General features: G+C 42.3%; 1 protein-coding gene across 1 annotated transcript in view; it reads left to right on the forward strand.

Moving 5' to 3' along the window:
- Positions 1-18,492, forward strand: part of LOC105922450 (palmdelphin-like) — a gene marked incomplete at its 3' end in the record, with an annotated part of 61,892 nt that overhangs the window by 19,637 nt on the left and 23,763 nt on the right. Inside the window, exon 5 of the mRNA XM_036128598.1 lies at positions 5,749-5,863. Within this exon, the coding sequence (XP_035984491.1) occupies positions 5,749-5,863 (115 nt within the window). The remainder of the gene's footprint in view (positions 1-5,748; positions 5,864-18,492) is intronic.

Raw genomic sequence — 18,492 nt, forward strand, 5'->3', positions numbered from 1 at the left:
GGAAATCTGCATTCCCCAACAAAGGGAACAGGAGAGACGGTCCCAAGGAAACCCACCAACAGACATTATGCTAAAGCCCTGGGGAGCCACAGAGACGAGCCTGTGGATTCCGCCGGTAGCCAGCTATGGCGGAGCGGATCTGGCCATGGACATCAGGGACCGGAGGCCCCAGGGGCGCAGGGCCTGTGAAGCAGCCACCAGGAGGGAGCCGGCACCCGCCCTTGCACCCAGCCCCGAACACTGAGTACCACAGATGCACCACGAGGGCAAGGAGCCAGCCAGCGGAGGGGAGCAGGACGGGGGGATGGGCCCCACAATTAGTGGAGACCTGAGATGTCATGGGAGAGGGGGCAGTACAAACCTAACGTGACAAATAAACAAACAGAAAACTAAATACACAGTGACATTCACTCGTTCCCACCCTAGTGCCCCCACACGCAAACACTCCTACAAAAAAAAATAAAAATAGGACACTTTACACACACTCGCACTTACCACACATCCTATATTCACGGGTCCAGGCTCTGGCACCCCATAGGGTACCCAGCTCCAAGACCCGGCAAGTGAACCCTAAAATCAAGATGGGGGTGTTGCACCACAATAACCCGACCTTCCTGGTCCATGCTCCAGTCCTGACGCCTCATCCCGGCCCCAGACTAGACCCACCCGGAGATGGGGCCAGCATGAACCGAACGGGCCAATCAACCAGAGACCCCCCCCCCCCCACAAACTCCTAAATACTATCTATTGGTATTACTATTGGTATTTTGTTTTTGTCTAGAAATGTGTTGGCTGTTGACATTAAATGCAGATTGTTTTAAAATAACATGACAAGTGTCAATAGTATGGCCACATCAGACAGTGGTTTTGCTAATTGTTTTAAAAAAAATGTAAATACCTTAGGCATGAGATTGATTATTATAACTTATATCCCAAATCACTGTAATTCAATCCATGATAATTCAGTGAAAGCGTAAAATAATTAGTTCACTATCTACATTTCAAACACAATCATAAAGAGAAATAAAGTTGACACAGTTTTCTTGGTTTAAGAAACCAAAAACTCTAGCAGCAAAAAAACAAAACACTTTAAGGCCTGATCTTTGAAAGATTTGCATTTATTAAAACACTATCCATCCATTTTCTTACTTGCTTTATCCCTCGTGAGGTGCTGGTGCCTATCTCCAGCATTTCAATGGGTGAGAGGCTACACCATGGACAGGTCGCCAGTCTGTCGCAGGGCAATGCAGAGACAGACAGGACAAACAACCATTCACACACACACACACACACACACACACACCTAAGGAGAATTTAGAGAGGACAATCAACCTAACAGTCATGTTTTTGGACTGTGTGAAGAAGCTAGACTAGTTGGAGAGAACATGCAGAAAGACCCAGGGTTGGACATGAAACCAGAACCTTCTTGCTTTAAGGCAACAGCGCTACCCACTGCGTCACTGTGCAACCCATTTATCAAAACACGTGCAAATTAATTAGCATGTACAAAGCTGTTCTTTATACCTGTAGCAAATGAATTTGCATGTGTAAAATGAGTGGAACAGCGGGTGTAAACTTTTGGTGTGTGTGCCTTCATGAACATGCAGATCACATGCTAATGACCATGCAAATTTATGGGAGGAGGATATGCAATACTTAGCTCCCACAAAGCGATTTATCAAAGCTGAAATTGATTGTGGGTGCAGTTTTTGCATCTATATTGAGTACATTTGAAGGACAGATGCAAACTCACACACAAAATGGCCTGCGGTTGTAAAGATATTTGGAATTGGACCCGGTAATTCACACAACACAGAGTAAACGTTTGAAAAGTTTATTTAGGAAGTAAGTGTAGCCAGAGTGGGAACCTTGCAGGGGAGAGAGACAGATTAGTGGCTGATAGATTGTACAGGAGAGAGGTAAGTACTTCAAAGTAGCCACTAACCTTAATTGGATCCATAACTGGCACTGAATCCAATGTGTAATGTCCCTCCAGAAGGGGTCAGGCGGGGATAGACAGAGGCACAATTGGGGAAATCCAGCTGTATCCAGAGTCCCATTCCATGTCCAAGAACCCAAAGTTATCCAACAGAAAGAAGTAAAGTTTGGCTGGGCTGAGAGGCAGATACAGGCAACAGGCAAGGGTCTATGTCCAGAAACTGAGAACCACAGGAGAGTCGGACAAGGGCAAGGCAGCAAGCAGAAATCAAAAATACGATCAAAAGTCAAACACAGCAAGGCAGGCTCGGAATGCTGAATGGTCTACTGGATGGGCACTTTTTGGCAAGGCACATCAACTCAATGTTCAGAATACTAAAGCACTCCTATAAAAAGAACACTGTGCCCACTGTGAAACTGTAATGATCATGCTCAAAGTTTCTTTAGAATCACCCCCAGCCAGGGATGTTAACAAAAGCTGTTGATTTGAATTACTTTGCAAACCTTGCAGCAACACCTACCTCCCCTTCAACGACTGTCAATAGAGGCTCCAGATCAACTCACAGCACAATTTTGTTCAAGTAAAGATAATTTACAGCTCTGCATTTTAATATTTGTGTTAGATCTGTGCATAGAACAGACATGTTCAACTGTCTAAAGAATTACTAAACCAAATGTAACGGTAACACATGCACACATATGCAAACAAAAACTAAGTAAAAACACTTAAACAGTTTCATTTCATGACAACAGTCATTTACAAAATTAGTAAAAAAAAAATTTGTCTGCAAGTTGCATCATGCACAATGGTATTGTTACTTTTTAATTGTTCAGTTTTTAAAAAAAGGAAGTTTTCAAAAAGTGTTTTGTGGTAACTTGTTAAGCTAACATTGCCATTACAATACAAGATAATCAAATGGAGCAATCATCCAGGTTTAGCAGCAATCAATACAACAGAGGAGATTCTGCATTTCTAGCTCAAAGGGCTTGGTGATGTGCGTGTCTGCTGACTATGCAGGTGTGAATAGAGATGTTCACACCTATACATTACGTTTTTCGTCCTATTTAGCTACGCATACGGTTGAAACACAAGAAATGTATATATTTTTTATTACTTGTGTTACATTAACACTTAACAAAATAATCTTCCGCTTAAATTATGTTTGGATATTAAAAACGGAAGGTTGAATGATACACGGCTTTAACTTCAGTATGATGCATCATTATAGTTTCTTTTTACTTCTCAAACTCACCCAATGTCCGATCAGTGCTATGTTCTGCTGTTCTCTTTCTGCGGCTAAATAATTAATTCATCCTCAGGAGAAAGTTTGTGCTTCAGATCTATCCCAATCAAGTACACAAATGCACTGTGAGTCCAAAACTTTCTTCTTCTTCCTCATCTTCAGTTAACCTCAGCTGGAAACTAGGAATGCTCTCTATCCGCAGACGCTATTATTTACGCTGATCTATCCTGATAAAGAATCTATAAGCTACTCGTGAACATGTTCTCTCACAGAGGACCGCTTCACAGCAGTCGTTAAGGTTTTTGCGCAATGCATATGTTAATGTTAATGCTCACTTCCCTGCCGCAAGTCCAAAGCTTTCTTCATCATCTTCAGTTAACCTCAGCTGGAAACTAGGAATACTCTCTATCCGCAGACTGTATTATTTACGCTGATTTGTCCTTATACAGAATCGAGTCCCACATCGGCGTCCTGGTCAACATGTATCCCACAGTGGAGCACTGAGGAAGCCACAGTTCCGCTCTTGGAGATCTGTTCAGCTCGGTCCATCTTCTTCATCAGTCACAGAAACTCAATTTCTCTTTCAAACAGAGTTAAGTAGCTGCATAAGTAGCCATCTGTTCTCTTCAACTACAGAGCTTTTTGGCGGACCACATAACAAAGGCCTGCGTGGAGCCAACATGCAGATATCGGTCAGGGGCATTTTAAGCTGAAAACATAAACACAAAGTTTACAATTTTTAAACCTTTAAAACAGTTATTTAAAGCAATGAGGTGTTTTTTCATAACTTCAACAAACATATTTTGCAATAAAACGAAAATCACACTTTTCTGAGTTTGTGCTATGCTGACTTGTTCCTACTTTTGCTGTGAGATGTCACATATATACCTGACTCTCCCAGTGTGTAAGTGTCAGATCCTTGAAAGCCTTCGTAGAAGATCCAGCATTCCTTGTTTGCCTGCCTGTTGTGACCAGTTTTCATCTGTGGATTTATGCCTGTTTGCCTTGCCCTGGTCGGGAAACAGCAGAGTGACTCAAGTTACACAGCTAGAACCGACCAAGAATGGCCATACAACTAATCTGAAATGCCCTTCTATGAGCGCTGATCTAAATCTTATTGAGCATCTATAGGAGTTGAAACACGGGATCTGGAAAAGGCACCCTTCAAATCTGAGACAATTGAAGCCGTTTGTTCACGAGGAGTGGGCCCGACTGCCTGCAGACAGGTGCACTGGTGCCATTGACAGTTACATGTTTGACTGCAGCAATAGCCTCAAAAGCTCGCACCGCAAAATATCAACTTACAGGTACCACCATTTTTGTACAGGCCTGTTTCATGAGTTTTTTAGAATGATTCTGTTGAACCACAATTCCAAAACACAATGACTGATTTTTATTGGTTAATTTTCATGACATTTTTATTCATTATAATTTTTGTCAGTTTCAAGTTATTTCAGAGACTATTGTGGGAATTTCTTTGATTAACAGAGAGTTGCCAACAATGTTGTCCATGACTGTATGTAATCTTTTAAATGTAACTTTTATTTTTTACTTTTTTGTTTTTTTACTTTTGTTTGTAGCATTTTGAGACACTTAAATTGCACTATAAACAATAGTCCTATCCATCTATTATTTATATCCCCGCTTATTCATGCAAGGTTGGGGGAACTGGAGCCTATGTCTAGTGGTCAATAAACCATGGACAGATCTATTTATATTATATATTAAATAGTTATTAACTCCAACGACCAGAGGAAGGTTTTCAGTTAACAGGGATGTTAACTGGGATGTTGCATTTGACATGACCATCGTCACTAATACATCAAGCTGAAGAATAAAGATAAACAGGGATAAATCTGATTTCCCAGCTTTAAATTTTTTTTAACAAACTCAGACATAAAATATTTTTTCTTCTGTTTTGCAGAACCTCTGCAGACAAAACAAGAGTTTTTCTTTATTTTTTAATAATAACTAAATGTTGTCTCTAATAAAAAGTTTATTAGCAGAAGTTCACCAATCATTAGAAATGGTTTTGTGCATCCTGGGTGTCTGGAGAGATTTTGTGAAGGATTTGATCTTTATCTTTCTTTTACAGCAGCTCACTGCCAGCAGTAGATGCAATTTACTAATTTAAATGAGGCAGACCAGATCTGTTTTGCACATCTTATCCATTGCAGATGCAATCTTTGAAGATCCCCTGCAACACACCCACTTATTGCTCACACAGTTTATTTTCTGCCCGCAAAATTTAGCTGTCCCTTTTTGGAATCTTTGAAGAACAGGCCCTAAGTTGTGTGGGGCTATAACAAAACATCCCCCATAAACTGAAATTAAAAACTGATTGTCTGTAGTATCCTGGAGAGCAAAAGGCAAACTAAAGTGATCTCATCTGACGGCAGCCTGATGCTACAGTACACAGTGTTTAGGTTTGTTGCAAAGACAATCATATTTCCTGTGGTTTATGCTCTTGCAATTAGTTTTAGGCATAGATTTATACTTTGTCCTTCATCTGAGTGTGTGTGGTGGCCTTGTTCGTTTATTAACAAAGTATGTTACTCCCACACAGAATAGAAAAAGAGATTGAGGCCTTGGAACAGAAAGAGCTCAATATCTCATTCAATGAAGAAATAGTCCTGAAGCGGTTGAAAGAGGTGGAGAGGACGCCTGAAGACATTATTAAGGTAGGCTTTAATCAATTTTTACCATCTGCAAAAAGCTTTTAGGGTTGTTTTTTGCTACATTGATGCTTTTTTAAACTGATGTCACGTTTTTGATGCAATAACCTACTTTCTATCTCACTGCTTGAACAAACAGTACAAACTACAGCAACTAACATTTTAACACTGTAGTGCAACCATGTCACTGGATTTATTATGATATATCGAGATTTTGATATGCAGAGATTTTCTAAACAATCATATCTAATATATGTTACTAGTAGGGTCATAGCAGAGGAAGACCTGCTATCACTAATTAGTATTGACGCATCGTGATAGGATTATACTCAACGCATTGAACAGGGTGCATGGGCATGAGGTGGTGCGCCTCCGAATCTTTGTAACACGGTGCGGACGGCGCACGCAAGTTTCACTCAAAATGGGGGAATTCATAGGATCCTTTGCCAATCAAGTTTGCCTGTACTGACATCAAATGGCACAACTTTATTAAATGCTATGTTGTTACTGTTTATTCAGTAATTGAAAAAAGCATTCACATATTACTTGCATACTTTCAAGGGAGAGTTTATTGGCCAACTTTGTGGGTTCAAACAAGGATTTTGAATTCTGTTCCATCACTCGCAGCATAAAAATAAACCAAGATGGCGTCGGTGTGTCTCTGTCGCCGTTTGACTCTCCTGATTTTTCTTTGTATTATGTTAATTTTAACATCTGTCACAAGGACTATTGACTCACTGTTGGTGTATAATCGCCTGGAGTTCATCGTGTGTCATTTCCGATGCGAACAGATCAAAATCTTTTTTCCTAACTGATCTACCTGAGTTAAATGAGCCCCTGCCCAAAAAGTGCAAACGGCGTGGACGGTGAGCAGGCCGACTGGTAAAGTTGAAAGCCTTGCTGGCTTTTTCTCCTAACGTAGTGTGGGCCACCTCTCTCCCTCTAGATTACAGGGATTGTTTTAGCTGTTTTATTTCCCAACGCTTTCTGGCTCCAGGGGGCGCTTGGTTAGTGCCCATTAATGGACAGTGAGAAGATCTCTGCGGGCTGCGCCCTTGTCGCCCTTCTTTCCGGATCTCAAGAGCCGTGTGCTCAGAACCTCTGAACTGTACAACAGCAAGAACCACTGGTGGAGGCGGAGGTATAGCGGTTGTTCTAAGGAACTGTCTGTATCACAAAGTGATATCGGAACGGTCTTTTTCATCTTTTGAACTAAGCTGCTTTGAGCTGCGACGGACTGCCTCAGTACTATGTGCTGTTGTTTACAGATCGCCGAAATACAACAAAGACTTTATTGATGATTTTTCAAACCTTTATGTTGCCACACTATGACAACTTTTTAATTGTTGGTAAATTTTAATATTCACGTCTGCTGCCTGTCAAAACCCATGGCCAGAGAGCTTTTAGATCTTTTAATTTGACACAACATGTCACTTGCAGTACACATATTCATGGTCACAGTTTGGACATTGTTTTAACTTATGGCTTTCCTATTAAAAATGTAAATGTTATTGTTGAAGATGCAGTGTTCACAGACCACACCCCAGTCATGTTTGATCTTAATTTGGCTGTTGACATGAAAATGCTGGTAGTGCATCAAGGTTGGCTTATAAAACCTGACGCTGATACTTCTTTTTCTCACCTTTTTTCAGCAACAGCACAGAATCTGTTAAATTCTGCTGCATTTGGCACAGAGCATTTGATGAACTATTTTATTTCAACATGCTCCAGGGTATTGGACATTGTTGCTCCCTGTAAAGTCATGCGTCCCAAGCCAAAGCAGGATCGATGGCTCAACGACAATACGCAGGCAGCTCAGCACGACTGTGGGAAGGTGGAGCGAAAGTGGAAGAAAGACTGTCTGGAGGTCTCGAACCAGATTCTTAAAGAAAGCTAACCTGACTCTAGCCAGATGTATGTCGCTCCGCCTAGCTCCACTCATCCATCTGGGACATCTCCATAGGAATGGCCTTTATTGAAGGCTGGGCCTTATCAAAAATCCTTGCATATGATTGGATAAGCCACTTGTCTGTCATCTTTATTGACGTGCTATTTCAACCACTCACACCGAAGCTAACCCGTGACGCTGATGAGAGCGACGCAGGAAAAAACAAAACTTTCTTTTTTTTTTTAAATGTCTTTGCGGCTCTAGTGGCACGCGTTTTATTGACAGTGAGCCGACAGGAAGAGGGGGGGGGGACAGGCGGCAAAGCGCCACGGGTCGGAGTCGATCCCGGGCCGACCGCGTTGAGGACTAAAGGCCTCCTAATATGGTTCGCACTAACTGCGTCCGCCACGGGCGACGCGTCTGCCACCAACGATGTTTCCACCAACATTGTGGAAACGATGTTGGTGAAAACATGGTTTCCACCAACAATAGCCTTCAGAGGCGTTCTCTGATGTTCTTTTAATGAAACAATATTAGGTAGATTGGACAACACGGAAGAAATAGCAGCATCAATGCTAACACTTGCTTCCTCGATGCGAGCCGCCATTGCTATCAAAACAGTCTCACGGTCGCTTCTCCACTACGTCACATCTATGAAACTCCAGCCCTGCGTCCTGATTGGCTAGACAATAAAATTGGTTGGAGAAATCACTTTCTATGGGAGATGTCCCAGATGGATGTGAGTGAAGCTAGGCGGAGCGACATACATCTGGCGAGAATCAGGTTAGGAAAAAGTATCAGAGAGTGGTTAGGGTTGAAAAAACAAGTATTTTTCTGATTTAATCTTAAATAATCTCAGCAAGTCTCGCATTCTCGTTAAAATGATTGATTCTGCTTTTAATGCTATTCCATCCACTTCACTGGAAATGACAATAGAAACTTGTAGTAAATTCCTTAAATCTTTTATCAAAAATGTGGGTACTATCAGGGCAAATATATCAGCTTTTACTATGAGTCCCTCTACGGTCAATTGAAAATTACTGCTTTTATCCTTTTCAGTCAGGGTACAAAAAATTTCACAGTTATGACTTGTTTTTAACAACTGATTCTGGCAGTTCAGCCATTTTAGTGCTTTTAGATCTTATTGCTGCTTTTGACACAGTTGACCACACAGTTCTTTTGGACTGACTGGGGCACTGAGTGGGTGTCAGGGGGACTGCTCTGCAGTGGTTTAGGTCCTACCTGTCAGAGAGTTCTTTATCTGTCAGGCTGGGAGACTCCACATCATTGTCTGCCCCCCCCCCTTTATTGTGGAGTCCCTCAGAGTTCTATCCTGGGACCAATATTGTTTGTGCTATACCTTCTCCCTCTCAAAGAGATTTTTACTACATATGGTATAGCATACCATTTTTATGCTAAATTATTGTTTTTGGGATTTGTTCTGATGAACCCGAACACAACCACACAGTTAGCTTAGTTTCTGGAGGTTTATTGAAAGAGTTGAGTTGTGGAGGATGACAACCAGAGTCTGTTACCGGGATGGAGCAGGTGGAGGATAGAGGCAGGAGCTGGAGGACTGGACTGCAGGTGCTGCGCTGAGGAACCAGGACACCTCCAGAGCAGGTGGGAGAGCGCTGGGGTAGAGGCAGAGCTGACAGCACAGCAAAATGAGTTCCAGGAGCTCTTGGGGTTGGAGGTAAAGCCGGCAGCACAGCAGAGAGAGTACTTGCAGGCGGGCAGGCAGGCATAGACGAAGGGAACTCTGTCAGGCAGACATAGAAAACTCTGGCGGGCAGACGTAGTTTTAGCCTGTTTTAGCCTGTGAGGTGTTCATGGGAGTTATGTACAAGGTCGGCTGCTTGGTAGATTTAGGCATGACAGAACACACGTAGCAATCAGTCTTGTTATGCAGCTCGAAAACAGTTCTTGCATACGTTTCCCATAGGTTGTCATCGTAGTGGTTTGGGATATTACCCAGCCAAATCTTCATGGCAGCGGAGTGGATGAACCTCTTTCCTCTCTCACTCAGCGGATCTGGACTGAAACAGATAATGCACGCACAGCCACAATGCAAAAGAAGCCCCATCTCAATGGGAACCCCATTTTTGCTAGGTTAGCAGAGATGTTAATTTTACCCAGGACTCTAAAGAACAGGGATCAGTTGATTTCTTCACCGACGTTGAGACGAGTGGTCCTTAAAAACCAAACCTCTTTGTAATCGGACTTCCCCATTGTTCCAACCTTTTAGGTATTTAACAGTCTCTGTAACTTACAGTGGCTGAGGTGAATCCAGGAAGGTCTGTCAGCGATCTTCACAGCTGTTGGCGTGGTCAGGAGCACTTGAGATGGTCCTTCCCACCTTTGGCTCACCCAGTTAACACCCAGTCTCCTGGTCTCACTGCTTGTGGATCCTGTGGAGACAAAAGTTCTCCTGGAAGTAAATTTGCATTGGACACTTTTTTAAACTGCATCATTTCTCTCATATAGTCTGCTAGAGTTTTTCCTTCCTCCTTAGGTGGCGTCTGTATTGTGAACAGCGGTAATTTATATGGTCTGCCATATATTATTTCAAATGGAGTCAAACCACTGCTCGTTGGAGTTATTCTCATGTACAGTTTTACTAGGTCCAGACATTCTGGCCATGGCCTCTTTGTTTCTTCCATGCACTTTTTAAGCCTGGATTTAAATGTACCATTTGTCCTTTTCACAAGTTCTGCACTTTGTGGCACAGTGTGTTTCTTTAAGGTTATCTGTATGTTGCTGTATTATAGTTATCCCTCCCTTTTTGAGACATGGCAATTGCCCATGGCTCAAAATAGCTGCTGCTTGGAATAAGCTTTTAGGGAGAACTGCTTTGTCACAAACTATAGAATCCTTCTGATTCATTGTTGCTCCATTTTTTACCCACATTTGTTTTTCTACAGTTGCCGCTGTTTGTCTAATTAACAACACTTCTAGAACAATGATTTGCTCTGTTTTTTGCTCTAGGCAAATATCAGAAAGACCAAATTGTAATACATCTACTACATGGGGGTCTAGTGGTTGAATGAAACCAGACCACTTCAGCTGAACTTCCTACAGCCATGGTAGTTGCTCAAACTGCTAACATACATGGGGGTAGCGCTGCTGCTACAGGTTTGAGCTTATCACCACGGGGCTGTAAACAACACAGAAGTCGTAAAACTAGAGCTAAGACAGTTGCTGAGATAAGTTTTACTTTTAGCTCTGTGATTTGCTGCTCTGCTTCTGAGGTCCACTGGATTGTCTCTGACATGACCATCAGTGTGTCATGAATAAGATTTAAGAAAGCTAAGTTTTCTCTACATAATGTTGAATCCAAGCTCTTCAGTAATTACACAATTCTAAAATAGACATCACTTGTTTTTTAGGCTCACTTACTATAGCAATAGTCTCTCTGGCGGGAAGACAAGGTTTGGGTGAAGACTGTTAGGGTTATTAAATATAACCCCTTTTATTCTAGAACGAAAAGCACACAACACAAGTTTTAGACTGTTCTATAGAAAAGAACAGAGGATACCCAAACGGAGAACTGCACTCCCTGAAAGTTTAGGATCGTCTGCGTCGGGTCATTTCTGTCCTCTTGTCTTTATTGCCACACATCAAAGAGGGGGTCAGGAGGGTTGGGTCAGAAGGATTCAGGAATTTACAGCATGTGGGTGGAAAACAAACATGGGAGCAAGCTTTGTTACGGCCTTCTCTGGGAGAACCATTTGTTCTCCCTGTCTAAGGTTAAATACAACAGAACCTTCCTGAAAGCAAACTCTTAAACAAACTAAATACCTGTAACTTGATAGAAATAAAATGATTACATTCACATTCTAACATTTCCCCCCTTTTAATCATTTTATTGAAAGCTTAACTTAACCTACTTCAAGTATTCTTTTCTTGCATTCTGCATTTTCAATGAGACTGTCATTTTGTTAAGCATTTAACAAGGAAAAAGTTAAACTACAGGTTGTATTTTTTCAAGAGGTATTTGTGAACGCATTTGAGCAGGTTTTACACTCTTATTTATAGCCGTCTGGACTACTGCAATGCACTTTATTCAGGCATTAGCCAACGAGTTCTCTCCCGTCTACAGTTTATCCAAAACACTGTGGTTTGTTTTTTACCTGGGACCAGAAAACATCAACACATTACACCAATTATTGCGTCTCTGCATTGCCTCCCTGTTCGTTTTAGAATTGATTTTAAGATTTTATTGTTTGTGTTTAGAGCCTTAAATGGGATGGCTCCTCAATACATCATCGACCTTCTCCAAATTTACTCTCCGGCACGTGCTCTGAGGTCTGAGGGCCATCTTCAGCTAATAGTGCCTAAGACGAGGCGTAAAACCAGAGGGGACAGAGCCTTTTCTGTAGTTGGCATCAGACTTTGGAATACTTTGCCCCTCCATATAAGAACAGCCCTGCACAGTGGAATGTTTTAAGTCTCGTCTTAAGACTCACTTTTATTCTTTGGCCTTTAACACCACTTAGTTGTGTGGTCCTCTGTGTCTGTTTTAGTTTTTTGTTATGTACAGCACATTGGAAACGTTTTTTTTGGATTGGATAAATCTAGTCTAAAACAACAACCCACGGTAAAGCCATCAGCTTGTATTTAGTAAAGCAAAAGTTGATTTTTCTATCAAACCTTTCATTAAAAAAAATATCCCTATTGAGCTTTATAGACAGGCTCTATTCTCCATTTAATCCTTCGTTATTTCCTGTTTATAGCTGCTGTAAGCAGTTACGACCTGTCTAGGGTTGGCCAGACCATAACATATTAAAGAGTTGATCCATCCTCTTCCCATCCCAAGCAGCTCACAAAAACAAAGTTGTATATGGTTAGAAAGTAGTTTATTTACAAAAAGGAAAATAGTTTTAAAGTAACACTAATGGAGCAAACAACTTCAGAGAGAGCTATGTGCCGAAAATAACAAACAAAAGGCAACTGTCTAAAAAAATAAAATAAACCAACTTACCTACTGCAACATAAGTAAACAAATGACAGTCACCTTACCTCCCTAACTAAGAAAACAGGAGAAAACTTAAGTAACAGAAACGGCAGCTCACTCCTACAAGCTCCAGAACAGAGTGCTAAAGGTGTGGCTGGTTGGGAAGAGTGGAGGACGGACCCAGGAAGTCCACATCAGCAGTCTTTTATTGTTGTTACTTCCAGGAAGGCACCAATGGGATGTCACGTCGTCACCGTCCTGGAACCAATCAGCAACTGGAACCTGCTCACTTACATTTACATAAAAACTTACAATGCCAATCGTAACACCTCCATTCACAAAAATTAAACACACCTTTGAGTGTTTAATTCACTTTAGTTAAAACTCCTAGACAAAGCATCAGCTAGAACGTTATCCTTCCCCTTTTTATAATTAATCTGCAAGTTAAAGTCTTGCAGCAGCAGAGACCAGCGCATCAGCCGATGGTTGGAGTTTCGCATCTGGGAGATGAACACAAGTGGGTTATGGTCAGTGAATACCTGTACGGGTTGTGCACCAGAACCGATATACACTTTGAAGTGCTGTAAAGCCAACAACAAAGCCAGAGCTTCCTTCTCAATTGTGCTGTAATGAACCTGATGTTTATTAAACTCTTTTGAGAAGTAGCAGACAGGATGCTCTATGCCTTCCTCATCCTCTTGTAGAAGCACAGCTCCAACACCACACAAACTTGCATCAACGTCAAGTTTAAAAGGACGCTCAAAATTAGGTGCAGGCAGCACTGGTGCACTGCACAGCAATGCTTTGGCAGACTCAAACGCAACCTGACAAGACGAATACCAAACAAAAGACTTCAGCGGACTAACGAGTTCAGTCAGTGGACTAACCACATCTGAAATTTTTTTACAAAACCCGCGATAAAAGCCACACATTCCCAAAAATTGCCGCAAATCTCTTTTGTTCTGCGGAACAGGGAAATCAATTATTGCTTGCACTTTAGCAGCAATAGGGCGCACCTGTCCTTGACCAACCTCCTTTCCTAAATACGTAATTGTAGCTTTCCCAAACTCGCATTTTGACAGGTTCAAGGTAAGTGAAGCATCACAAAAACAAACCGAACACCTCTGAAAGAGTGTCTAGGTGTTCTGACCAAGTACCAGAATAAATGACTACATCATCCAAATATGCTTCACAGTTTTTCACTCCAAACAATACCTGTTTCATTAACCGTTGGAACGTAGCAGGTGCGTTACGCAACCCAAAAGGCATAACGGTATATTGAAGGAAATTATCAGGAGTGACAAAAGCGGAAATTTCAGAAGCTCTTGACTTTAACGGAACTTGCCAGTAACCTTTTAACAGGTCCAACTTTGTGACAAATTTAGCGGAGCCGACACGATCAATACAATCTTCCATTCTAGGAAGTGGAAAAGAATCAGGTTTGGTGACAGCATTAATCTTTCTATAATCAGTACAAAACCTAGCCGTGTTATCTGGTTTCGGGACAAGAATACAGGGCGAGCTCCACGCACTGTTACTGGGTACGGCTAAACCCTGCTCAACCAGATAAGCTACTTCTTGTTGTATTAAAACACGCTTTGTTGGATTTACCCTATAGGCATGTTGTTTAATTGGCTTCTCAACCTCCACCTCAATATCATGGCACAGCATGAATGTTTGGTGTGGATGGTCTGAGAAAAGCAACAAGTTAGCATCAATCAGGTCAATGATATCTTTTTGGGCAGGCTGTGACAAATGAGATAGGAAAGATTCCAAATTTCCCAACACTTGTGAATTTCGCAAGCGAGCCATAGGCATGCAACCAGTGTTCTCCCTCAAATTATCATCTGCTAAATGATAGGGTGGGGATGAAGAACAAACCAAAGCAGAAGCAACTGGAACCTGCACACTTACATTTACATAAAAACTTACAATGCCAATCGTAACAAAGCACAACAACTATTCCCCATGATTGTTTACAATATTGCATGCAGTCATTTTGTGTGTGTGACATCAACTGTTTCTTTTCTTGTTTACTGCAATTCCACTTGTGATGTTGAGTACTGCCCCCTGTGATTTTGGTGAATACAGCACTTGCATCCATGTCAAGTATAAATGTCTACAGCACTTCTATAGGCTTGTGCCCAGTCCGCACAGACCGGGGCTACGGCCCAACTTGCGAGTGAAACATAGCCTTGAGACAGCTTTTTCTTCTCATCTTTCTGTCTGTCACTGGCCAGCATGCACACTGACTTTCACACATGCTGTGGGTTGTGGAGGTGACTCTGGCCAAATCTGGCAGTAAGACAAGAGGGAGAGTGAGACTGAGAATAAGTTCTGCAGTTTTGTCCGTTTTTCCTGACTAACCTGTACCAAGTGCTTTTACTGCTGATAATTAAGCTGTAACCTGTGTCACTACATACTGCTGGTCTCCAAGACATGATGAACCCCTACAGCACGTAAAGCTATAGTTGTAACTGTAGTAAACTTTATGATTCGAATAATGGAATGACCTTTACATTATGTTGAAATAGTAACAGTGAGCTTACTTCTACTACGGATGCGGGAACGGTCCTGATTCAGTTACTGGTTATCCATAAACCCCCTCTCGCATTGTTCCTAATGAAACAGAGGCCAGCTGCTGAGTTATTTACCCATTTGTTTAGATCAGGTGTGTGGAGGCAGGGAAACACCTAACACATGCATGACAGTGGGTCCTGCATGCATCCGTGCATAGGTGGATTAATGACCGGGCCTACCGGGCCCAGGCCCAGGGGGCCAGAGGCCCCAAGGGGCCAGGCCAACTTGGCCCCGCAGCCGCGTCCCAAGCAAAACTACTTTTGCAAAAATAATAATCTTAGGCCCCAAGTGGCCAGGCCAACTTGGCCCCGCGGCCATGATCCATAGAGGGTAAGAGGCCCCAAGGGGCCAGGTCAACTTGGCCCCACGGCCACGACCCACAGAGGGCCTGAGGTCCTAAGGGGTCAGGCCAACTTGGCCCCGCGGCCATGATCCATAGAGGGTCAGAGGCCCCAGGGGGCCAGGTCAACTTGGCCCCGCGGCCACGATCCATAGAGGGTCAGAGGCCCCAGGGGGCCAGGTCAACTTGGCCCCGCGGCCACGATCCATAGAGGGTCAGAGGCCCCAGGGGGCCAGGTCAACTTGGCCCCGCGGCCACGATCCATAGAGGGTCAGAGGCCCCAGGGGGCCAGGTCAACTTGGCCCCGCGGCCACGATCCATAGAGGGTAAGAGGCCCCAAGGGGTCAGGCCAACTTGGCCCCGATCCATAGAGGGTCAGAGGCCCCAAGGGGTCAGGCCAACTTGGCCCCGATCCATAGAGGGTCAGAGGCCCCAAGGGGCCAGGCCAACTTGGCCCCGCGGCCACGACCCACAGAGGCCCCAAGGGGCCAGGCAAAATTGGCCCCGCGGCCATGATCCACAGAGGGCCAGAGGCTCTCAATCATTATTATCAAAGCTAATTCTCAAATTGGATGGATCACACAACCTCACTCGCATATTCTTTATCAATTATTAAAGGTTGTTTCTGAATTTTGATCACAGAACTTAATGCAAATATTCTTGATTGATTGACAAAGCTCATTCTCAAATTTTGATTACACAACCTTACTCTGACAAATTATCATTATCAAAAAGCTCTATCTCGAATTTGGATCACAGAATCTCACTCAAGTATTGAGTGCCATTATGCCAAAGTGTTTTCCTAAGATATTATTTTATTTTTAATGATAGAAGGGAGGAAAAGGGGGCAAAAATCATGTCCGATTTAGTTTTTTGGGTGGGGTGGGGGGTTTATTTCATGATAGCTACCAACTTCCAATACATAATATCTCTCAAATGACCCAATGCACCATCACTGAAGTGGGCATAATCATTTTCCAAAATGTTTATTTTTAGGCCATTTATCCCCTCCCCCTGTGTCTGTGTGAAACCTGTGCTTGTCAGTGTCTGTGTGGTATACCTAATAGTGTGTGTGCAGTATGTGCACTCTTCTGTACAGGACAGTGTGCATGTCTGTTCACAGTATACAGTATTTCTTGCATAGTGGGGGGGTTGAGGGGCCAAGACCATGTCAGGCCCAGGGTGCCAAAATTTCTTAATCCGCCCCTGCATCCGTGTCACCAGTTATGATGTAATGTTCACATTTCTGAGTGAACACATGCATACAGGCAAAAAAGGGAGAAAATGCAAAGTTTGTAGAATTACTTTATAATAGAAATACACTGGAAGGTACTACAACATAGCATGACTTCCTGTCTGGCTCATGTAATTCCATAGTGCTTGACATGGGACCGCTGCCGTGTCTGGAAAAAATCAAAACCTTACAGAATTTTCCGCAGTGCCTCTTTTACCTGACCCGCACTGCACTGTGGCTACTGTGAGATTGACATGTTGACTTTAATCACTCTTGGTTCCTTGCGTTGCCCAATCATATCCGCATAGTAGATGTAGATGTGTAGATGTGACCACAACGTAACTGACTAATTCAAACCTGAGGTACCTACCTCTCTCGTCAGTCTTATCTATATTTACATTTATGAACACCATACAGGCTTCCCTTCACACTCAGTAATACATGTGCTGTGCTATTACACACTGTTATTTAAAGTTATTTAATGTTAAATAAATAACTCTGTCTGATAGGTGTGATTTGTTGAAAAGAATGATTTGAGCACAGGCAAGTTCAAGTATTTATTAACAGAAATAAAATGAACATCCAGAAATACATCACTATAGAATGCTGTTTATCTGAATTAAAAAAAAAATAAGCTTAGACACTATGTACACACAAAAGAAACAAAAGACAAATAAACTGGTTGATCATCATCATCAGAATAAATCAGAGAATCCTTATTCACTGCAGACCTAAGTTAAACAACCAAAGTTCATCTTAAAGAACATGGAATTATGTTAAATTTGCTTTATTAATTCAGAATATTTGGTATGTGTTTTAACCCATTCACAATGCAAATCATGAGTTAAATATAACATTATTTGATGTAATAACAGTTTAAAGAATGATTTTCTCAGTAAAATCAGTATCTTCCTCCAGGAAGCTAAGGGTTGCTGTAGCGATCAGTCGCTAAAATTGGTTAATCCCAAAGTTATACAAAACACAATTAAATCGACATCAATACTCCATATCAATGCTGTAATAACACTTGTAGCAGTATCGAAAAATGGTGGAGTGAAACAAAACAAACCTTCTGTTTGAAACGAACCGTAGTCGCGGGAAGTGCGGATGTTACCCGGAAGCTAATAGCATTATGCTAACTGACAGCGCAAATTTTAAAACACTTCAACTTTACTCTGGTCATAATGAGTGGACCGGATAACACAAACATTAATATCCCATCAATGTTTAAAACCCTTATGGAGATAACATTTGTTATAACCGTAAGACACACTCGAATTACATCAAAAAAAGTAGTTGAAGTTATCCCTTTAAGCTCCATGTGTTTCAAAACACGGTGAAAACACATTAAGTAAACCATTCTAAATAAACTATTTAACTTTCCCTGTTTATTTTTCTGCCAAACCTGTTGGTGCCTCTGTGTCAGTTCGGTTCACTTTGGATGTCCAGTTGAGAGCAGTTGAAGCAGGGTTAAGGCGAAGGCTACTATATGGCTCTGGCCTTGCTGAGACTTTGCTCTCAGCTTGGGATAATGGGTCTTATGCCGGCTGCAGGCCGCTCCAGGGTGTCTGGAGTCAGTTTCCTGCAACAGCTGAGAAAAACAAAACAAGGCTGGTTTTGGCATAGCCTAATGCTT

The sequence above is a fragment of the Fundulus heteroclitus genome, unplaced genomic scaffold, assembly GCF_011125445.2.
Source record: "Fundulus heteroclitus isolate FHET01 unplaced genomic scaffold, MU-UCD_Fhet_4.1 scaffold_101, whole genome shotgun sequence".
Lineage (NCBI taxonomy): Eukaryota > Metazoa > Chordata > Actinopteri > Cyprinodontiformes > Fundulidae > Fundulus > Fundulus heteroclitus.